The sequence below is a fragment of the Saccopteryx bilineata genome, chromosome 9 (assembly GCF_036850765.1).
Source record: "Saccopteryx bilineata isolate mSacBil1 chromosome 9, mSacBil1_pri_phased_curated, whole genome shotgun sequence".
NCBI lineage: Eukaryota > Metazoa > Chordata > Mammalia > Chiroptera > Emballonuridae > Saccopteryx > Saccopteryx bilineata.
Window position 1 is genome coordinate 94,185,285 of NC_089498.1, and position 23,726 is coordinate 94,209,010.

The 23,726-nt window shown below is 39.5% G+C and overlaps 1 protein-coding gene across 3 annotated transcripts in view; it reads left to right on the top strand.

Moving 5' to 3' along the window:
- Positions 1 to 21,449, top strand: part of ZNF25 (zinc finger protein 25) — a 35,439-nt gene extending 13,990 nt beyond the window's left edge. For all 3 annotated transcript variants that reach the window (XM_066244170.1, XM_066244171.1, XM_066244172.1), the window contains 4 exons: positions 921 to 1,047; positions 1,343 to 1,432; positions 16,346 to 16,406; positions 18,359 to 21,449. In XM_066244170.1, the coding sequence (XP_066100267.1) occupies positions 921 to 1,047; positions 1,343 to 1,432; positions 16,346 to 16,406; positions 18,359 to 19,409 (1,329 nt within the window). In that variant the 3' untranslated portion in view covers positions 19,410 to 21,449. The remainder of the gene's footprint in view (positions 1 to 920; positions 1,048 to 1,342; positions 1,433 to 16,345; positions 16,407 to 18,358) is intronic.
- Positions 21,450 to 23,726: the final 2,277 nt, after the last annotated feature.

Here is a 23,726-nt window from a genome sequence, read left to right on the forward strand (position 1 = left end):
AGAATTACTCTGTTTTGTAACATGACTTGACTATCACTTACCTAATCTTGGTCCTCAACCATTTTCTCCTGTCTTATCTGTAGTTCCTAAACTTGCAGTTATTGATGCATCTGTACCTTTGCCAATTCTATTTTCTTAATTCCTGAAGTTTACATAGTCAGTTGAACTACTAATAAAATCTAACTTGATTATGCAAAGTATAAAACAATTACTCCATTTGTGACCATTTTGCGTCTTATACATACTTCTGTCATAGCACCTGCTATACATATTGCATTTAAGAATTTATGTCTTATCTCTGACTGGTTGACTCAGTGATAGAGCATCAGCCTGGCATGTGGATGTCCTGGGTTTGATTCTCAAGGCACACAGGAAAAGTTGCCCATCTGCTTCTCTACCCCTCCCCCTCTCACTTCTCTTTCTCTTCCCTTCCGCAGCCATGGCTCGATTGGTTCGAGCAAGTTGGCCTTGGGCACTGAGGATGGGTCTATGGCCTCCACCTCAGGTGCTAAGAAGAGCTCAGTTGCTGAGCAGTGGATCAAGGGCCCCTGATGGGCAGAGCATCACTCCCTAGTGGGCTTACTGGGTGGATCCCAGTCAGGGTGCATGGAGGAGTCTGCCTCTGCCTCTCCTCCTCTCACTAAAAGAAAAAGGAAAGAATTTACATCTTTGCCTCCCTGTCAGAATGTAAGCTTCTTGAAAACAGGAATAGTTGTTTTCATTTATCTTTGTATCTCCAGAAGAGATCCAGGCATGGAGTAAATATATACTGAAAGAATATTTTATCTATATATGAAGCAGCATATAGAGTAGCAGTGTATCTTAACTATCCAGAGTAAATTCTATAGATAATTTACATATGTCTTTTTAATGTACTCTATTCTGATCACTTCCATTTGAACTGACATATGTCGTTACAGGCACCAGTAACATTCAAAGATGTTATTGTGGAATTCACTTGGGAGGAGTGGCAATTACTGGATCCTGCTCAGAAGACCCTGTACAGGGAAGTGATGCTGGAGACTTACCGTCACCTAGTTGCAGTGGGTGAGAAAAAATTCCCCTTATATAATTCCCAGTAGTTTGCATTTTCTTTTCCAATTGTGGAGCATGTAAAGCATCTCTAGGTTTGACTAATATTAGTTTTGTTTCAGGGGTCAAAGTTGAATTCATTTGGGTACCAGAAAAAAGTATTTGTGTCTCCACCCTCCCAACTGAAATGATCTAAATTTGCCAAGCCTAGTGAAACCGTCGTCATTCTGTTCCAAAACCTGTACTTTCTGTCCTTAAGAATTCATAAATTGCAAGCAATTTATATTTTCTTTATCTTTTCCATTAATAGGTTATTGTGTGACTAAGCCAAGTATAATTTTCAAGTTGAAGCAAGGAAAGGAACCATGGCTATTAGAACTTCCACGTCGGAAATACCCTGGTGAGTGAGTAATTATAGCCCTTGTTATTAGTAGTGAGGTTGTTCACTACTTTTTGTCTTTTGAAATATTTTTCAGGAATCTTTTTTTAAATGCTTTATTTGTGTGGAACTAAAGGACACTTGATCTGCATATGGAAGCAGCATAAACCACATCTCCAATTTTCCCTCTCTCCACTTAAATCCCTGCTTTGCTCAATACTTTTATAGGTTTATCTCTCTTTCCTATATACTAACCTTGCCTTAACTTTTGTTTTGTCTTTTTTCTAGCATTCCACTACTCTCTGCTATTGAAACATGCGTCTGTAATCCTAGAGTGTTTATAAATCTCACATACTTTTTTTTTCTTTTCCAAGTGAGAGGAGGGGAGATTGAGAAGCAGACTCCTGCATGTACCCTGACTGGGATCCACCTGGCCACCCCTTTCTGGGGCCAATGCTCTGCCCATCTTGGGTCATGCTCATGCTTGCAACCAAGCTATTATTAGCACCTGAGGTGGAGGCTCCGCAGAGCCGTCCTCAGCACCTGGGGCCAATGTGCTTGAATCAATTGAGCCATGGCTGCAGGAGAGGAAGTAAGAGAGGGGGTGGGGGACGAGGGGAGAAGCAGATGGTTGCTTCTTCTGTGTACCCTGACTGGAATTGAACCTGGGACTTCCACATGTTGGGCTGATGTTCTACCACTGAGCCAAACCATGCTAGGGCCTGACTTATACATTTTTTCAAATGCCATTTCCCTCTTTTTATTAACAACGAAATGCCTTTCTTGTCCTGGCTCGATGGCTCACTTGGCTGGAGCATTGTCATGCAATGCAGAGGTGGCTGGTTCAGTCCTTGACTAGGGCACATACAGAAACAGATTGATGCTTCTGTCTCCCCCTTACCACCCTCCCTCTCTCTGGATTCCATAAAAATAAAAAATTTAAAAAATAGAAAAAAATAAAGACAAAAAAAAAAGGCAACAGAGAACATTTTAGGCCCTGGCTGGTTGGCTCAGCGGTAGGGCGTTGGCCTAGCGTGCGGAGGACCCGGGTTCGATTCCCGGCCAGGGCACACAGGAGAAGCGCCCATTTGCTTCTCCACCCCTCCGCCGCACCTTCCTCTCTGTCTCTCTCTTCCCCTCCCGCAGCCGAGGCTCCATTGGAGCAAAGATGGCCCGGGCGCTGGGGATGGCTCTGTGGCCTCTGCCACAGGCGCTAGAGTGGCTCTGGTCTCAACATGGCGACGCCCAGGATGGGCAGAGCATCGCCCCCTGGTGGGCAGAGCGTCGCCCCATGGTAGCCGTGCCGGGTGGATCCCGGTTGGGCGCATGCGGGAGTCTGTCTGACTGTCTCTCCCTGTTTCCAGCTTCAGAAAAATGGAAAAAAAAAAAAAAAAAAAAGAAATGCCTTTCTTATTTTCGGTACTAGTTTTAACTCCCTATTCTCTCTTTAAACTCTGAAATTAGATTGTAAATTGTTATGCTTTTCATTAATTTTATTATTTCAGAGTGGATACTTCTAGATGGTGCTTATTTTTTACACAAAGTACTGATTATTCTTCCTAAAATAACAATAAGATAACAAACAAACAAACAAAAATATAATCTCACTTTGTATCCGTTGATGCTTTCCATGTTATTTCTGGACTTGTACACTCATGTGCAGAAACAATGCCTGATGTATATTAGTTGTTTACTGGATATTTGTTGAAAGATTCAGTTTCAGTTAAAAAGACACAGACACTCTCTATCTTCTGCCCTTTATAGTAACTTCTGGAAGGGCTTATACTTGCTAGACCAAAACATTGTTTCTCAGGCTGAGAACTCCTAAAATTGACATGTCCGGCATCTCTCCCTCATTGTACTCCGGTACCATATTTTACCACCTTGGAGATAGTCCCACTGATCTAATCCCTTCTTTCTCAGGGTCAAAAGCTAATTTTTAATTTAAATCCTCATAGTAGTTGTGTAATGCTGCAAAATTATATTACTGCTAGCCTGTCATGGAAAACTTAATACTCCTTTACTCTTACAAAACACAGTTAAATTAATTTTCTGTCAGAAACTAGTCTAGCTCTTTCTTGCCTACTACATCATATTTCTTCTTGTGGTCTCAAACATATTGGTAATCGTCACTTCATTTACTCTCTTAAGTGTCTGTCATAAAATATTATAGAATCTTACTTTGTATGTCTCCAAATTAACCTTGCAAAGTCCCTGTCAAATAACTTTTATGTTTCCCCTATAAATGCCATGAATTTCCAACCCCAAGCCTCTGCTCATAATCTTTGACTTCCTTTTAGGTATTTAAACATGAATTAAATATGAAGGTCAGTAAAGGTTCTAGAATGATGTTGAATAATTAACCTCTAAGGGTCATGTAGTCCAGTGGTACCTTGAGATACAAGTTTAATTCATTCTGTAACCAAGCTCGTAAGTCAGTCAACCCATATATCAAACAAATTTCTCCCATTTAAAATAACTGAAATAGATTTAATCCGTTCAAGCCCTGTGAAACATCCCCAAACCGTCCTAAATTATGAAAAAAAATGTTTTTAATTAAGAAACACGTATACTTTACCAATGCATAACAAAATATATGAAATAAAAAAAAAAGTATTGTTTAGTACTGTATTCTTACCTTGGAGACAGATGAGTGTGGCTAACAGAGGTAAATGGCGGAGGAGGAGGGAGGGAGGAAGGGATGCAGGCACTGTAGACACGTAAGCTAAAACTGCACTTTCTTAACACTAAATTTAAACTAAAACTGCATTTTCTATACTTTAAACAAAACTAAAACTGCACTTTTTTTTTAAATAAATTTTTATTAATGGTAATGGGATGACATTAATAAATCAGGGTACATATATTCAAAGAAAACATGTCTAGGTTATTTTGTCATTAAATTATGTTGCGTACCCCTCGCCCAAAGTCAGATTGTCCTCCGCCACCCTCTATCTAGTTCTCTGTGCCCCTCCCCCTCCCCCTAACTCTCTCCCTCCCTCCCTCCCATGTCCTCCCTCCCCCCACCCCTGGTAACCACCACACTCTTGTCCATGTCTCTTAGTCTCATTTTTATGTTCCACCAATGTATGGAATCATGTAGTTCTTGTTTTTTTCTGATTTACTTATTTCACTCCTTATAATGTTATCAAGATCCCACCATTTTGCTGTAAATGATCTGATGTCATCATTTCTTATGGCTGAGTAGTATTCCATAGTGTATATATGCCACATCTTCTTTATCCAGTCTTCTATTGAAGGGCTTTTTGGTTGTTTCCATGTCTTGGCCACTGTGAACAGTGCTGCAATGAACATGGGGCTACATGTGTCTTCACATATCAATGTTTCTGAGGTTTTGGGGTATATACCCAGTAGAGGGATTGCTGGGTCATAAGGTAATTCTATTTGCAGTTTTTTGAGGAACCACCATACTTTCCTCCATAATGGTTGTACTACTTTACAGTCCCACCAACAGTGAATGAGGGTTCCTTTTTCTCCACAGCCTCTCCAACATTTGCTATTACCCGTCTTGTTGATAATAGCTAATCTAACAGGGGTGAGGTGGTATCTCGTAGTTTTGATTTGCATTTCTCTAATAATTAATGAAGCTGAGCATCTTTTCATATATCTGTTGGCCATTTGTATCTCTTCCTGGGAGAAGTGTCTGTTCATGTCCTCTTCCCATTTTTTTATGGGATTGTTTGTTTGTTTGTTGTTGAGTTTTATGAGTTCTTTGTAAATTTTGGATATTAGGCCCTTATCTGAGCTGTTGTTTGAAAATATCATTTCCCATTTAGTTGGCTGTCTGTTTATTTTTATATCAATTTCTCTTGCTGAGCAAAAACTTTTTATTCTGATGTAGTCCCATTCATTTATCTTTGCCTTCACTTCTCTTGCCATTGGAGTCAAGTTCATAAAATGTTCTTTAAAACCCAGGTCCATGATTTTAGTACCTATGTCTTCTTCTATGTACTTTATTGTTTCAGGTCTTATATTTAGGTCTTTGATCCATTTTGAATTAATTTTAGTACACGGGGACAGGCTGTAGTCGAGTTTCATTCTTTTGCATGTGGCTTTCCAGTTTTCGCAACACCATTTGTTGAAGAGGCTTTCTTTTCTCCATTGTGTGTTGTTGGCCCCTTTATCAAAGATTATTTGACCATATATATGTGGTTTTATTTCTGGGCTTTCTATTCTGTTCCATTGGTCTGAGTGTCTATTTTTCTGCCAATACCATGCTGTTTTGATTATCGTGGCCCTATAATATAGTTTAAAGTCAGGTATTGTAATGCCCCCAGCTTCATTCTTTTTCCTTAGGATTGTTTTGGCTATTCGGGGTTTTTTATAGTTCCATATAAATCTGATGATTTTTTGTTCCATTTCTTTAAAAAATCTCATAGGGATTTTGATGGGAATTGCATTAAATTTGTATATTGCTTTGGGTAATATGGCCATTTTGATTATATTTATTCTTCCTATCCAAGAACAAGGAATATTTTTCCATCTCATTGTATCTTTTTCGATTTCCCTTAACAATGCTTTGTAATTTTCATTATATAGGTCCTTTACATTCTTTGTTATGTTTATTCCTAGGTATTTTATTTTTTTTGTTGCAATCGTGAAGGGGATTATTTTTTTGAGTTCGTTTTCTAATATTTTATTGTTGGCATATAGAAAGGCTATGGACTTTTGTATGTTAATTTTGTATCCTGCGACCTTACTGTATTGGTTTATTGTTTCTAATAATCTTTTTGTGGAGTCCTTCGGGTTTTCGATGTATAGGATCATATCATCAGCAAAAAGTGATACCTTTACTTCTTTTTTTCCGATATGGATGCCTTTTATTTCTTTGTCTTGTCTGATTGCTCTGGCCAGAACTTCTAGCACCACGTTAAATAAGAGTGGAGAGAGTGGACAACCCTGTCTTGTTCCTGATTTAAGGTAGAAAGTCCTCAGTTTTATGCCGTTTAATATGATGTTGGCTGATGATTTATCATATATGGCCTTTATCATGTTGAGATATTTTCCTTCTATACCCATTTTGTTGAGAGTCTTAAACATAAAATTGTGTTGTATTTTATCAAAAGCCTTTTCTGCATCTATTGATAAGATCATGTGGTTTTTGTTCTTTGTTTTGTTGATATGGTGTATTACGTTAACCGTTTTGCATATGTTGAACCGTCCTTGAGATTCTGGGATGAATCCCACTTGATCATGATGTATAATTTTTTTAATATGTTGTTGTATTCGGTTTGCCAGTATTTTGTTTAGTATTTTAGCATCTGTATTCATTAGAGATATGGGTCTGTAGTTTTCTTTCTTTGTGCCATCCTTGCCAGGTTTTGGTCTGAGGGTTATGTTGGCCTCATAAAATGTGTTTGGAAGTACTGCTTCTTCTTCAATTTTTTGGAAGACTTTGAGTAGAATAGGAACCAAGTCTTCTTTGAATGTTTGATAGAATTCACTAGTATAACCGTCTGGGCCTGGACTTTTATTTTTGGGGACATTTTTAATAGTTTTTTCTATTTCCTCCCTGCTGATTGGTCTGTTTAGGCTTTCTGCTTCTTCATGACTCAGTCTAGGAAGGTTGTATTGTTCTAGGAATTTATCCATTTCTTCTAGATTGTTGTATTTGGTGGCATATAATTTTTCATAGTATTCTACAGTAATTCTTTGTATATCTATGATGTCTGTGGTGATCTCTCCTCTTTCATTTTGGATTTTATTGATTTGAGTCCTGTGCCTTTTTTCCTTGGTGAGTCTTGCCAAGGGTTTGTCAATTTTGTTGATCTTTTCAAAGAACCAGCTCCTTGTTTTATTGATTTTTTCTATAGTTTTTCTGTTCTCTATTTCATTTATTTCTGCTCTGATTTTTATTATCTCCTTTCTTCGGCTGGTTTTGGGTTGTCTTTGTTCTTCTTTTTTTAGTTCCTTAAGGTGTGAAGTTAAGTGGTTTACTTCGGCTCTCTCTTGTTTGTTCATATAGGCCTGAAGTGATATGAACTTTCCTCTTATTACTGCTTTTGCTGCATCCCAGAGATTCTGATATGTCGTATTTTCATTTTCATTTGTCTGTATATATCTTTTGATCTCTGCGCTTATTTCTTCTTTGACCCATTCATTTTTTAGAAGTATGTTGTTTAGTTTCCACAATTTTGTGGGTTTTTCCCCCTCTTTTTTGCAGTTGAATTCTAGTTTCAAGGTTTTATGATCAGAAAATATGCTTGGTACAATTTCAATTTTTCTAAATTTGCTGATATTGTCTTTGTGGCCCAACATATGGTTAATTCTTAAGAATGTTCCATGTACACTAGAGAAAAATGTATACTCTGTCGCTTTGGGATGAAGTGTCCTGTAGATGTCTATCATATCCAGGTGTTCTAGTATTTCATTTAAGGCCACTATATCTTTATTGATTCTCTGTTTGGATGACCGATCTAGAGCCGTCAGCGGTGTATTGAGGTCTCCAAGTATGATTGTATTTTTGTTAGTTTTTGTTTTAAGGTCAATAAGTAGCTGTCCTATATATTTTGGTGCTCCTTGGTTTGGTGCATATATATTAAGGATTGTTATGTCTTCTTGATTCAACTTCCCCTTAATCATTATGAAATGACCATTTTTGTCTCTGAGTACTTTTTCTGTCTTGTAGTCAGCATTATTAGATATGAGTATTGCTACACCTGGTTTTTTTGGGGGTATTGTTTGCTTGGAGTATTGTTTTCCAGCCTTTCACTTTGAATTTGTTTTTATCCTTGTTGCTTAGATGTGTTTCTTGTAGGCAGCATATAGTTGGATTTTTTTTTAATCCATTCTGCTACTCTGTGTCTTTTTATTGGTAAGTTTAATCCATTTACATTTAGTGTAATTATTGACACTTGTGGGTTCCCTACTGCCATTTTATAAATTGCTTTCTGTTAGTTTTGTATCTAGTTTGATTCTTCTCTTTTGTTTTTCTATCATTTGTTTTTGTTTGTTTGTGTTCCATACTTCTTTCCTCTGTTGCTACCTTTTTTAAGTCAAGTGTTTTTGTGGTGGTTTTTTCAAGGGTGGTTACCATTAAGTAATGAAAAGGGTACCTACCATATTCATTGTAGTACCCTATCTTATAAGTATTTCTGCACTTCATCGTCCTTTGCTACTGTTAATCTCCATCCTCTCCCCCCTTTTTTTCCTTTGTTGTCACAGTTTAAGTTTGGTTTTATTGTGTTCTTGGTGGAGTTGTTACTTGTGGTGTTGTTTTCTTTTGTTCTTTGAATCTGGTTGGAAAACCCCCTTTAGTATTTCCTGGGTGGGGGCTTTCTGTTGATAAATTCTCTCATCTTTTCTGTATTTGTGAATGTTTTTATATCTCCTTCATACTTGAAGGATAGCTTTGATGGGTATAGTATTCTTGGCTGAAAGTTCCTCTCTTTCAGGGCTTTAAATATTGGGGTCCACTCTCTTCTAGCTTGTAGAGTTTCTGCTGAGAAATCTGATGATAATCTAATAGGTCTTCCTTTATATGTTGTATTCTTCTTTTCCCTGGCTGCCTTGAGAATTTTTTCTTTGTCATTGGTTTGTGTCATCTTTATTATGATGTGCCTTGGAGTGGGTTTGTTGTGGTTAAGAAAACTCGGTGTTCTGTTTGCTTCTTGAATTTGAGGCTTTAGTTCTTTCCACAGGCTTGAGAAGTTCTCGTCTGTTATTTGTTTGAGTATATTCTCCATTCCATTTTCTTTCTCTTCTCCCTCTGATATACCTATTATTCTTATGTTATTCTTTCTGATGGAGTCAGACAATTCCTGTAGGGCTTTCTCATTTTTTATTATTTTTGAGTCTCTTTCTTCTTCTCTCTGTTGTGCCTCAAGTTGTTTGTCTTCTATTTCACTAATCCTATCCTCAATCTGGGCTGTTCTGTTAGCTAAGCTTGTTACCTCCTTTTTCAGCTCGTGAATTGAGTTTTTCATTTCTGTTTGATTTGTTTTAATAGTTTCAATTTCCTTGGTAATATATTCTTTGTGTTCATTGAGTTGTTTTCTGATCTCCCTATATTGCCTTTCTGTGTTTTCTTGTATATCTCTGAGTATTTTTAAGATTTCTATTTTAAGTTCTCTGTCATTTAGCTCCAAGGCTTCCAATATGTTAAGTCTTTTCTCCATAGATTTTTCCACATCTATTTGTGTTACCTCTCTTTCTTTTGTATCCATAATATTCGATTTCCTCTTTCTTATTGGCATCTGAGGGTGGTCTTGTTGATAGCACTAATTAGAATTAATAAAGAGTAAAAAGTAAAAAAAAAAAAAAAAAAAAAAGGTAAAACACCCCACAAAAAAAAACAGTAATAATTTATTATTTCCCCCTTTTTTCTTTCTTCTCTTTCCCTCCTCTCCCCTCCTCAGGGAAATATCGTGCCTATAATGGAGGGCCTGATTTGGGGTGAAGAGTTCAAGGGGCAAAAAAAGGGAGTAGGGACCTACTAAATGCAAAAAAAAAAAAAAAAAAAAAAAAACGAAGAAAATTTTAGACAAGCATAAGATGATTTGCTTGTAAGTGATGGTCAACTAAGAGATATAATGAGAGGGATAAGAGGGAACCAGAAAAAAGGACCAAAAAAAGAATAATAAAGAAGAAAAAAATAAAAATAATAAGTAAAAATCTGTTGTATTAAGTGGAGCGAAGACTAAATACAATGGAGACCTTGGGTTGGGAGGACCCAAAATGCCACAAAAATAAACAAACAAGAAAAAAACAAAAACAAAAGCAAAAAAGAAAAATAAAGCCAAAAAAAACCTTGAGTCCCAAATTAACTAATTTGTTCGTGATTGAGGATTAAATGGGAGGAAAGTAAAGCGAGAAAAGAAAAAACGAATAGAAAGGAAAAAATAAGAAAAAGAGAAAAACGAAGGAAGAAATAAAAAAGGAAGAGAAAAAAACAAAATAAAGCAAAACAAAAAAAAAACAAAAGAGGAAAGAGTGAGAGTTAAGTGTTTTGGAGTATAACCTTAAAGGAGGGTGAGGATGAAGAAGAGAAATAAAATGTAACACTCATGGGTAGTGTTCAAGAAAAGGGAAGCATAAGATGGGCAGAGAATAGAAGGACCGAGGTGGAGGAAATAAAGGCAATAAGATAGAAGAAACACACAACAACAACAAAAAAATTAGTGGAACAAGTTGTAAAGTCTGTGGATTTTTCTTGATTTTGAGAGGTTAACTTCTTCCTTTTTCTTTTCTCTCCCTCTTCCTGTTCGGTGACTCTGTACCCCAGGCTCTGCCCCTGTGTCACATTTAGGTAGGGATTTGCAGTTGATGGGATTCTATGGCAATGTCATATAATTGGCTTTAGTCTTGCTGGTAGTCAAGGCTTGTTGGCGTTTGCAGGGTCCAACGATGAGAGAGTTTGCTTTCCTAGATTCTCTCTCCTAGTCCCCCCTTCCTGAATTAGCAGCCTGGTGATCCAGCTATAAGGCTGCAACTGCTTCTGCCTGGGGAGTAAGAGGCTCAAAGAGCTGGGAAATCCCCACTCTATCCCCACTCAGTGCAAGGCTTTGGGAAAGGCTCTGGCAGTCAGGGCCTCCAGTGTAATCAGGCGGGGGTGGGAGTCAATTGTTGTCAAGGTGACTGTTCAGCGCCTAGCATTCAGTTGGACCTCTCAACCCAGGCTTTCCACACTTTGTAGCCTGTTTTGGCTGGGAAGAAGAGGCACTAGTCTCTGCTTGCGACTAGTGTAGTATAGATCTTATTATCTGCCAAGTCCTTCTTGTTAGCGTTTATCCCTGAATATGGAGGCTCTATCAATCAGAAGTTGCCCCTGCCCCTTTAGCAAGAGGCACTAAAAAATATCAGGCCTCTTGTCTTGGGTCGCTGAACTGAGAGATATCTTATCAATTAGAACCGAGGGTGCGCAGATTTCATGGGTTAAGCTAATTTCAGTGATTGGGTCGCAGCTGTGCTCCCGAAGGTATTTTAGGCTGCCTGCGCGCGCCCCTCCCCCAACGCTTGATTGTTAGCTTGAATGGCTGGGTGAGGTGCCCCGCCCACGGAGAGAATCTCCCAAGTAGAAGACCACCCTGGCGCCTCTCCCGCTTGCCCTGCCGCTGGTGGCTGGATCGCACCAGGCGCAGTATAATGGGGCACCCTGGGTGTGCGGGCCAGTAAGGCGCTCTGGGCGTGTGGAATGCCCAGGGCACGCGCGCGAATGGGGTGCTCCGGGCACCGGTGCCTGGCGACTCTCACTCGCAGTGCGCGGGCCGCTGGGAACGTTAGCGGTGCTTGCTCTGCAACCGGACCGGGTGCGCGCCGGCGGCTGCTCGGGGCTCCCGAGTGTGGGCGGTGCTCGCTCTGCAACCGGACCGGGCGCGCGCCCGTGGCTGCTCGCGGCTCCCGAGTGTGGGCTGACTCACCACAGGCGCACTCCCTCGTGGCTTGAATGAACGTCCCTGCGGTAGCTTCCTCTACACCCTCGTCTCTCAGATTCAAGTGATAACAGTCCTTTCACTTTCAGTTTGTGTGGAACTCCGGAATGCTCCGAGGATAAATTTTTCTGTTTCTAGTTGATAAATTTGTTGTGATTTAGGGGAGATCTGTCGGACACGCTGCTCATGGCGCCATTTCCGTGACGTCACTCCACTTTCTTTACTTAAAATGAAACCACAAAAACTTAATTGTAAAAAAATGCACTTTCTTAACTTTAAACTTAACCTAAGCTTAACATTATGTATTTTTCATTTAAACATTACCTGTTTTTGCCTTTTTGGCTGCACTTTCAGCACTTTCACTTGCAGGACTTTTGAATAAAAATCTATCCAAAGAGATGCCTGACCTGTGGTGGCGCAGTGAGTAAAGCGTCGACCTGGAACACTGAGGTTGCCGGTTCGAAACCCTGGGCTTGCCTGTTCAAGGCGCATATGGGAGTTGATGCTTCCTGGTCCTCCACCCCTTCTATCTCTCTCTGTCTCTTTTCTCTAAAAATGAATAAATAAAAAAATAATTAAAAAAATATCTACCAAAGAGGTTTGCTTTTGCCTGCCTTTTAAAATGTTATGGAAATGTGACAAACAAGTGTCATTAAAAAGTGCTGAAGCACGACCAGTTGAAACTTTCTCTGGTGTTTCTTTTCAATGAAACTTGAAAGCTTCTCCCACATTGCCAGCATATCTTTAATTTCACTTGTGACATCACTTCCTCCAACTCTACCTCCTCCTCATTACTAATCTCTTGCAAAAGCTCCATATGTTGCATCATCTGTAGCTCTTCAACTCCTCAGTTGAGAGTTCCTCCTCATGTTCCTTGATGAGCTCATTTATGTCACCCTCATCTACCTCCAGACCCATCAACTTTCCGAGGGACACAATCTCCTCCAACGCTTCTACCTTGGTCTCGGTCTCTGGTTCAAATCCTTTGAAGTCCCTGTCTGCAACAACATCAGGCCATAACTTTTTCAATGCCAAGTTCAAGGTTCTTCTTGTAAGCTCTTGCCATGCCAAGTCAATAATGCGTAAACGTATCATGATGTTGTAGTGATTCTCAGTCACCTCAAAGCAGTGGCGGAACAAGTGCTTTGTGTAAAGCTTTTTAAAGTTGGAAATGACCTGCTGATCCATAGGTTGCAAGATTGAAGTCGTGTTGGGTGGGAGGTAGAGGACTTTCACGAATTTGAACTTATCAAGAATGTTATCTTCAAGACCAGGTGTGGGGGCTGGAGCATTATCAAGGATTAATAATGCTTTCATCAGGAGTTTATTTTCTTTTCTTTTTTTCAGAGACAGAGAGAGAGTCAGAGAGAGGGATAGACAGGGACAGACAGACAGGAACAGAGAGAGATGAGAAGCGGAGTTTATTTCAGGCGGGAGTTTATTTTCTTGAAGATATTTCTTCGCCTGACCAGGCAGTGGTGCAGTGGATAGAGCATCAGACTGGGATGCCGAGGACCCAGGTTTGAGACCCCGACGTCGCCAGCTTGAGCACGGGCTCATCTGGTTTGAGCAAAAAGCTCACCAGCTTGGACCCAAGGTCACTGGCTTGAGCAAGGGATTACTCCATCTGCTGAAGGCCCGCGGTCAAGGCACATATGAGAAAGCAGTCAATGAACAACTAAGGTGTTGCAATGCACAACAAAAAACTAATGATTGATGCTTCTCATCTCTCTCTGTTCCTGTCTGTCCCTGTCTATCCCTCTCTCTGACTCTCTCTCTGTCTCTGTAAAAAAAAAAAAAAAAAAGGTATATCTTCACTGCAAGACCAAAGACGAGACTTACCCATTCAATAAAAAACTGCTGCGTAACCTATGCCCTAGCATTGGTGTGCCACATAACCTGCATTTTTTCTTTAAGAATCTTGTGAGTCTTAAAGGCTCGAGAATTTTTGGAATGATACACTAACACTGGCTTTACTTTACAGCCACCACTAACTAGCATTTGCATACAATGCAAGGGTCAGATGGTCCTTTTTGGGTTTATGGCCTGGCAGCTTCTTCTCCTCTGCTATGATGAAAGTCCTCTGGGGCATTTTTTTCCAAAACAATCCTATTTCATCACAGTTGAACACTTGTTGGGGGATGTAGCCTCCCTTTGCAATAAGCGCAGCAAAATGTGCGATGTACTCCTCAGCTGCCATAATGTCAGCACTCACAGCTTCACCATGCCTCACCACCGAGTGGATCTCTTCTTGAAATTTTCAAACGAACCATGACTTGCCTTCACCGTATCTTCTGCCTCTTTTGAGGTTGATGGTTCTTTCTTCTTCAAGTTGCCGTAAATAATACATGCCTTTTTTGCTTATTACAGTCTCCGTCACTGTATCTCCTGCCAGCTCTTTCTCTTTCACCTACACCAGCAGAAGCTTCTTCATTTCTTCATGGACATTTGTCCTTAATTGGGATAGAATTGTAGTTTCTTTTGCTGGATTTGCACTTTTGATGGCATACTTTTGCTTAAGGATGGTACAAATGTAGATGTATTGCAGTCATACAGCTTTGCCAGTTCAATCACTTGTACACCATATCAAGTTTTTCTATTATTTCTTGCTTTACTTCTGTCGACATCATTCTCTTCTTCTCACCACTGTCCTTTACACTCACTTTCTTTGGCCCCATCCATGATGGCACACAATAAAATTTAGTAAAAAATGCAAAGATGATGCAAGAACGAGTACAGCGCATGAGATCTGTTACTTGATTCTGCGGGTAACACGTGAGAAGGAACGAGATGCTGGTGTTGTGCTGCTGATACTGGACCCGTGCGCCAATGTGCCAACTAGCGGCAGCTTCCCAAATCACGACTTGTGTCTCAGAATTTCTCTTGGATCTCGAACATCTCAAGGTACCACTATAAATTGAAGCATAGATGTGGGAGCTAAGACATGAAAAAAGAGTAAGACTGTTGAGTGGTGGGTAGCATTGCTTTGGAGATGCAATACTTGGTAGTCAGGATCGAGCATCTGTGGTGCTGTATCTGGGAATTCATTCTGTAATATGGATGGCTTGCACTCTACTTTTTAAAACTCTTTTCTTTTGGATATATATGTCCCTGGTTTCTATCCCAGTGAAAATTAAGCCAACTAAATGTAGAGTGAAAGCCTAACCCATAGGACCATTACCATTTAATCTTTGCCCTGCTATTTCCAGTGAACATGGTTGTCTACTGATTTTTCTTATCACCTTAGTTGCTATTCATTGTCCTTAATGGATTCACAGCATTTTCTATGAATCTCAGGTTCCTGTTCAGCCACATTTTTAACTATTTTTTGTTCTCTGCTCCCTCCTCCTCCTCCTTCTCTTCCTCCTCCTTCTCTTCCTCCTCCTGTTTTTCTCCTTCTCCTACTCCCCCTCCTTCTTCTTCTTCCTTCTTCTTCTTCTTTTTTTTTTTTTTTGCCTTACCTTCCTCCTCCAGGTTTTTTTTTTTTTTTTGAAATTTTAAAAAACATTTAATAAATTATTACTTTTAGGAATTGCAATCAACATGTGATTAGTGACCACATATTTTCATTGGCTTCTGCTGTATTTGACAAAACCTGTTAAAATAGCAACATTTTTGCTTAAGACTTTTACAAAAGGAGATAATTTGTGAGGGACATTAGGTATTTTTCCACATTGAGGGGGGTCTATTCTTTTTTTTTTTTTTAATAAATTTTTATTAATGGTAATGAGATGACATTAATAAATCAGGGTATATATATTCAAAGAAAACATGTCTAGGTTATTTTGTCATCAAATTATGTTGCAAACCCCTCGCCCAAAGTCAGATTGTCCTCCGTCACCCTCTATCTAGTTCTCTGTGCCCCTCCCCCTCCCCCTAATTCTCTCCCTCCCTCCCATGTCCTCCCTCCCCCCCACCCTTGGTAACCACCACACTCTTGTCCATGTCTCTTAGTCTCATTTTTATGTTCCACCAATGTATGGAATCATGTAGTTCTTGTTTTTTTCTGATTTACTTATTTCACTCCTTATAATGTTATCAAGATCCCACCATTTTGCTGTAAATGATCTGATGTCATCATTTCTTATGGCTGAGTAGTATTCCATAGTGTATATGTGCCACATCTTCTTTATCCAGTCTTCTATTGAAGGGCTTTTTGGTTGTTTCCATGTCTTGGCCACTGTGAACAGTGCTGCAATGAACGTGGGGCTACATGTGTCTTCACGTATCAATGTTTCTGAGGTTTTGGGGTATATACCCAGTAGAGGGATTGCTGGGTCATAAGGTAGTTCTATTTGCAGTTTTTTGCCTCCTCCAGGTTTTTAAGGTCATATTTGTACTTGGGTTTATAACCATGTTTCTTCCCCTTTCTGCTATAGCAGTTGTTAGTTATTTTTTTCTAAACCAATGAAATAGAAGACATTTGCATTTGAGGGTTTCTTCATTTGCATAGGTTCACCCCAAACCCAAGGATCAGTCCAACCCTATGACCATAATAATGTGTTAATATTTATATGATACTAAATTTTGGATTCATTTGTAGACCAGTCGAATAGTCATGACCCAGGAGCAAGATGCCAGGAAACCCAAGCTGAAAATTCAAGGCAAGTTCAACAATTCAATTTTAAGATTAGAAACTTTGTAAGAAAGGTTCTTGATAAGGGTACTAGAAGTTGGAGAGCATTAGTTAATACTAAATTTGAGCAAATTCCAAAGAATATAAGGCAAATGGGAAAGCCCTTTTTCATAATAGAGACCTTATACAGGATCAGAAGATTCAAAAAAAATTTTTTTTATTAAGTAAGAGGTGGGAAGGCAGAGAAACAGACTCACACATGCACTTTGATCGGGATCCACCCAGTTAGCCCTCTATGGAGTGATGCTCTGTCCATCTGGGGCCACTGCCCCATTGCTTGGCAACTGAACTATTTCAGTACCTGATATGAGGCCATGAAGCCATCCTCACCACCAGATGCCAGTTGCTCGAACCTTTCGAGCCATGACTACAGGAGGAAAAGAGAGAGAGAAGAGGGAGGGGTGGAAGCAGATGGTAGCCTCTCCTGTATGCCCTGACTGGGAATTGACCCTGGGACTTCCACATGCCAGGCCAATGCTCTACCACTGAGCAAACTGGCTAGGGCCAGGAGTGTCAAATATTGAAGCAGTCTTCTGATTCTCCAGAGTTACACAGTAAAGGAGCCTTTATTATACAAAGTAGAGTTCAGGCAGTTATGAGACCCTGTGAATATAATGAAAGTGAAGGCTCCTTCCATCAAATGTTAAACCACAATGTGTATCAGAACATTCACAGTGGAGAAACCTTACAACTTTAATGGATATGGGGAAATCTGTAGAAATCAGTTCTTATGTTGGTGGAAAGAACAACACCAGTGAAGTCAGACTGGACTTTGGTTCAGCAACTTCAGTACTTGAGTTCTGGCATGGAAAGAATTCAGAGGCATGACTCAAACTATAACAGAAATTTTATTTAGAAAGTCAGCGGTAGAAAAGGTGAGCTGTAGAAGAAATGGGCTCAGGAAACAAATTACAGAGGCAAAAGGACCCTTGGAGCTTAAGAGAAAGAGAGAGAAAAGAAAACCACACGAAAGGCAAGGGTGTACCTTATAGCTGTGGTCCCCAACCCCTGGGCTGTGGACTGGTACTGGTCCATGGGCCATTTGGTACTGGTCTGCAGAGAAAGATTAAATAACTTACATTATTTCTGTTTTATTTATATTTAAGTCTGAACGATGTTTTATTTTTTTAAATGACCAGATTCTCTCTGTTACATCTGTCTAAGACTCACTCTTGACACTTGTCTCAGTCATGTGATACATTTATCCGTCCCACCCTAATGGCCAGTCTGTGAAAATATTTTCTGACATTAAACCGGTCTGTGGCCCAAAAAAGGTTGGGGACCACTGCCTTATAGAGAGAGCTGCACTGGGCCCTCCCTCTTGAAGGTATTGATCTGCAGGCTGTCGGGGAGGATCTCAATAGAATATTCATCAGCTTTCCAGGTGTATTCTTTCAGAGGCGTGGTCTCTACTGATTGGTCAGTGCCAGGTCCAGAGGTTGTTAGTCAATGCAGCTGGTCTTGAGGTCAGCCATGGCATCACTTGTCTGGTGTTGCTGCTTTTCTAGGCCTGGAGCGGAAATACAACTTAGGCCTAGATGTTATCCGTAGTGGTTGATGCTTAAGGGAGTGGTTGTGCAAGGGCCCCACATGGGAATCACATGAAGCCACTCTTCAGTCCTTTGTTCTCCCTCTAGTGGGGTCTCCTGAATGAGTAACAACGTGAGGAGGAAAGGTCAGGGGAGTGTCCAAGACATATGGCCAGTGTTATGCTAGGGGAGGAAATGTCACCCTGGGGTTGAGGTCCTTGTTTTCCCAGTTTTTCCCATTGCTCGGCACCTAGGGCTTTCCACCCTGATGACCTGTACCTGGCCCATTACATGACAGTCTAACTGCCTACCACACTTAAGAGTTATTTGGAAAATACCGCAGACAAATAAAAAGCCGTATTCATTAATGAATTTGGAAATTTTTCTCTAGGACTGGCGAACTCACAAATCAGAAAACTCAAACTGGAGTGAAAACCTATACATGTGATGAATGTAGGAAGTCTTTCTGCCAGCAGTCAGCTCTGCTAGCACATCAGCACACTCACTCACAGGACAAGGCCAGTGAATGTGTGAAATCTGGCTCTGGGAATAGAGACCTCACAAGACATCAGAAAACAAACACCGGAGAGAAAAACTTTGAATGCAAAGAATGTAAGAAGACTTTCTACCACCTGTCATCTCTCAGTAGACATTTGAGAACTCATGCAGGGGAGAAACCCTATGAATGTGATCAGTGTGAGAAGTCCTTCTACCAGAAGCCACACCTTGTAGAACACCAGAAAACACACACAGGAGAGAAACCCTTTGAATGTACTGAATGTGGAAAGTTTTTCTATGTCAAGGCATACCTGGTGGTACATCAGAAAACACACACAGGGGAGAAACCATTTGAATGTAAGGAATGTGGGAAATACTTCTCCCAGAAATCACACCTTACAGTACATCAAAGAACACATACAGGGGAGAAACCCTATAAATGTAAGGAATGTGGAAAATCCTTCTCTAGAAATTCACACCTCAAAACTCATCAGAGAACTCACACTGGAGAGAAGCCCTATGAATGTCATGAATGTCGGAAGTGCTTCTACCAGAAGTCTGCCCTCACAGTACATCAGCGAACTCACACAGGGGAGAAACCCTTTGAATGTAGTAAATGTGGGAAACACTTTTATTATAAATCTGACCTTACTAAACATGAAAGAAAACACACAGGAGAGAAACCCTATAAATGTAAGGAATGTGGTAAGTCTTTCTCTGTGAACTCAATCCTGAGGTTACATCAAAGGACTCACACTGGAGAGAAACCTTATGAATGTAAGGAGTGTGGGAAACTCTTCTCCCAGAAGTCACATTATATCATACACCAGAGAAAACACACAGGGGAGAAACCCTATGAATGTCAAAAGTGTAAGAAAACTTTTATCCAGAGATCAGAACTCACTGCACATCAGAAGACACACACACAGGGAAAGTGCTCATAAATAGTATGGATTGGGAAATTCTGTTTGAATCATCCTTCAGGATAATTAGATAATTAACACAAGACAGGAACCTTATGAATAGCATCAATGTGGTACAATTGAGCCACAGTCTTTCTTCACAGAGAGGAAAAACACAGAGAAATTCTATAAGGGTGAAATTTTTACCACATGTCAGACTTTACTAAATATCAGACTATGTAGATGGCAGAAACACAACAAATTGTGAAACATGAGGAAACCTTTCAGAAGTCATACTTTATTGCACAATATAGAAATTGCACAGAGGAGAGAAATCCTGTAAGTAAAATGAATGTCGGGGAAATTTTCTGTCAGGGCAGCCACTATGAGATATCCAAAAGCTTGTGTGAGTGGAAACTGCTATCAGCACTCTGGTTGTTCAGAAGTCTAGTTGGGCTTATGTTAGACTACTCAAAGGAGGTCACGGCAAAGATTGGGACAGAGGCAGAAACCTTCATCAGAAGTGATGTTTCAGCAAATGTCAGATTATTGATACTGGGATAGAACTTTTAAATAGGTGAAAACTTTTAAAATTCAAAGAGAATTTGTTCTGAGGGAAATATGTAGTTATGCTAGAAGTCATGTTACAGAGATCAGATGTAAGGTATTTTTAAAAATACTATGTATATACATGAAGCTTTTGAAAAGTAAAAATAAATTGAAAAAGCAGACAACATCAGTAAACGTGGGGAGTTCTGTAGTGTGTAGGACTTGTGTGTGTGTGTATTTGAGTGGACTATAAAACACTGTGTGTGGATGTTTGATGTGAGTGCGGAATCTGTCCATAATTGTATATAGGGAGATATGTAGCAGTTCAATGATGTTTATGTAGATGAAGACATTCCACATTGTTTCAGCAGTTATTCCTGTTGTTGATATGTCTAAGTATAATTTTTAAAAAATTATAATGCATCTTTTTCTCCTGTTTGCCCTCACTGTTAAATGGATTTGTATGTTAGTGAACTAATCCTTTGGAAAGATGTTAAAAATGTTTTTGTAAAATTTTCAACTGTCAGCTAAATCTTATATTAGGGACACATTTATCTGTAGGAAAAACCCAAGTTTATTTTTTAAAACAGCTGAAAATAGTCTGGACAGTAAAAATAAATAATGCTTTGTAAAGAAATGTTACCTATCTTGATGTTTTAATAGGGTGCAAAAATCTGCATTTATATTTTGTAGGGGAGTCCTAAATGTTCTCTACAACCTTTTCTGGTAGAAGCACCATGGCATAGGCTCAGATTCCAGCATGGGGCATGCCACTTAACCTCTCTATGCCTCAGTTTCCTTTTTATGAGAAACAATAAAAACATGTTAGGATTGCTTTGAGGTAAAATAAGTTATTTTCAACACACTTAGAATAGTTTTTGAGACACAAGAAGAGCTATATGTTAGATATAATCATTATAATTTTTATTGAACTATGCTGCAGAAAGAAAAGATTGGCCAACATTCATCCCTTCACTTGATTGCTGTAAGCATTGTTTGGTTTGATTGTACATTTTTCTACAAATGATTCAGAGCTTGCCCTCTGCCTGTTTTTGTAGCTGGTAAGATAAGAATGGGTTTACTTTTATAAATGGTTGAGAAACTTAATATTTTGTGATGGGAAAATTATGAGATATCCAAATTTTAGTATTCATTAATAAAGTTTTATTAGAACACTAATACAGACAAAAACCATTTCTATTTTACCTGTGGCTTCTTTCATTATACAAGAGCAGAGTTTAGTAGTTTTGCATAGACTGTATAACCCATATTGCCTAAGATGGTTATCTGGCACTTTACAGGTTGAGTTTTTCTGTTACTTAAAAGATCACAACCAATATAGAGGTATACTTTTATATGTATATATTTAGTGTGTGTTCCAGAAATGGTGCATACAGCAATTTGTGCTTGGGTAGTTTTGTGCTATATATTTATTTTGTGCAGTATATTTATATGTGAAAAGTCTAAGTGTTAGAATATTTTCAAATAAAATTTTACTTGAATTTTCATAACATCAAGACAATTCATGATGGAATATGGCAATAAATACACAAAATAAACTTTGTCTAATTGAATTTTTAATGGGTCCCTGCCCACAGTGTTTTCTAAGTCAATGGCAAGTTTTCCCTATATCATTTTGAATTTTGAACTTTTTCACTATCCTGTAATAAAATGCCATCCTCTTTTTAATTTTTTTTTTTTTTTGCAAGAGAGACAAACAGGAAGGGAGAGAGATGAGAGCATCAACTGGTAGTTGAGGCACCTTAGTTGTTCATTGATTGCTTTTTCATATGTGCCGTGACTGAGGGGTGCAAGCTGAACCAGTGACCCCTTGCTCAAGCCAGCAACCTTGGGCTCAAGGCAGCAACCTTGGGATTTTGTTCATGATTCTGTGCTCAAGCCAGCTATCCCGTGCTCAAGCTAATGAGCCTGTGCTCAAGCTGTAGGAGCCCACACTCAAGCCAGTGACCTTAGGGTTTTGAACTTGTGACCTCAGCAACCCAAGTTGATACTTTATTCACTGCCCACTCCTGCTTTTGAAATCCTGCCAATGCTTGAATCCCTCATTTCCCAATCCTTGGGAATTGTAAATCCCCACCCCAGAGATCATATAATCTTGTTAACTATCCTATAATCCAATAATAGAGATTTTCCTGCCTTGCTTTCTTCCAAGTTCATGCATGTAATCTTTTCTCTCCTTAATATAAAAGAAACTGCAAAACTATCATCCTGGGAAGTATTTTCTCAGTCTGTTGCAATCTTGCTTTTAGGAATGTCCTGCTAGGCCAGTGGTCCCCAACCTTTTGTGGGCCACGGACCGGTTTAATTTCAGAAAATATTTTCATGGACCGGCCTTTAGGGTGGGACGGATAAATGTATCACGTGACCGAGACAAGCATCAAGAGTGAGTCTTAGACGGATGTAACAGAGGGAATCTGGTTATTTTTAAAAAATAAAACATCGTTCAGACTTAAATATAAAAAAACGGAAATAATGTAAGTTATTTATTCTTTCACTGTGGACCGGTACTGGTCCGCGGCCCAGGGGTTGGGGACCACTGTGTTAGGCTAAGATGAACATAATAAAAATGTTCTGGCCTGACCAGGCAGTGGCGCAGTGGATAGAGCATCGGACTGGGATGCAAAGGACCCAGGTTCGAGACCCCGAGGTCGCCAGCTTGAGCGCGGGCTCATCTGGTTTGAGCAAAAAAAAGCACACCAGCTTGAACCCAAGGTCGCTGGCTCCAGCAAGGGGCTACTCGGTCTGCTGAAGGCTTGCGGTCAAGGCACATATGAGAAAGCAATCAATGAACACTAAGGTGTTGCAACACGCAATGAAAAACTAATGATTGATGCTTCTCATCTCTCTCCGTTCCTGTCTGTCTGTCCTTGTCTATCCCTCTCTCTAACTCACTCTCTGTCTCTGTAAAAAATAAAAAAATAAAAAAATAGAAAAAAAATTTATTAAAAAAAATGTTCTGCAGGTTCGATGTTCTTACAGTGATGATAGAAAATTGTAATACTTTCCCTCACACCATTCTATTCATAAGTGATAGATTCTTTTTTCTGCCCTCTTGATTTTTAATTGGCCTTGACAGGCTTTGGCTTATTATTAGAATGTGGCAGAAGTTCTAGGCTTGCCCTTTAGGAAGTGTAGCAGCTTTCACTTTCCTTCTGAAAGCTAATCATCAAGGGAAAAGTTCCAGTAGTCTGACAGAGCACGAAGTTGGGAAGAAATTCAAGCCTTATAGGATGGTGAAACTCTATGATGCTAGATATGTGAAGGAAGTTTTTTTAGATCTTTCATCCAAGCCCCATCATTGGGTAAATGTAGCCAGCCAAATGAGAGCTTTCAGTTAATGCCAAGTGGAGCAGAAAACCCTTCTACCAGCAGAAAAATAATTGTTTGAGATGTTGAAATGTTAGTCTACATTCACAGTAATAATTATGCAGCTTAAAGGAGCCCTTAGAAGTTCTGCCACCATTAATACTATGGGAACTGTTTGAATGTTTAATATGATTTCTATAAAAATATTTCTCTGAATACAACAATCTGCCCCATGAAAAAATAGCTAAATTAGACTGTCTCATACTGTGTGGTGTCACCCCAATTATATCTAGACCTTGAAATGTACATAGCAAAGAATAAAACCAAATTATAGGAAATATGTACATACTTTTATCTTCCAAGAGTTTCAACACAGTAATCAGATCTTGCCTTATCTGAAAAGTTCAGATGTGGCTTGGAACCCTCCTTCATACAGTATGATATTCTGGGCTACAAGGGTATCTCTAGTTGTCTGGTACCTGG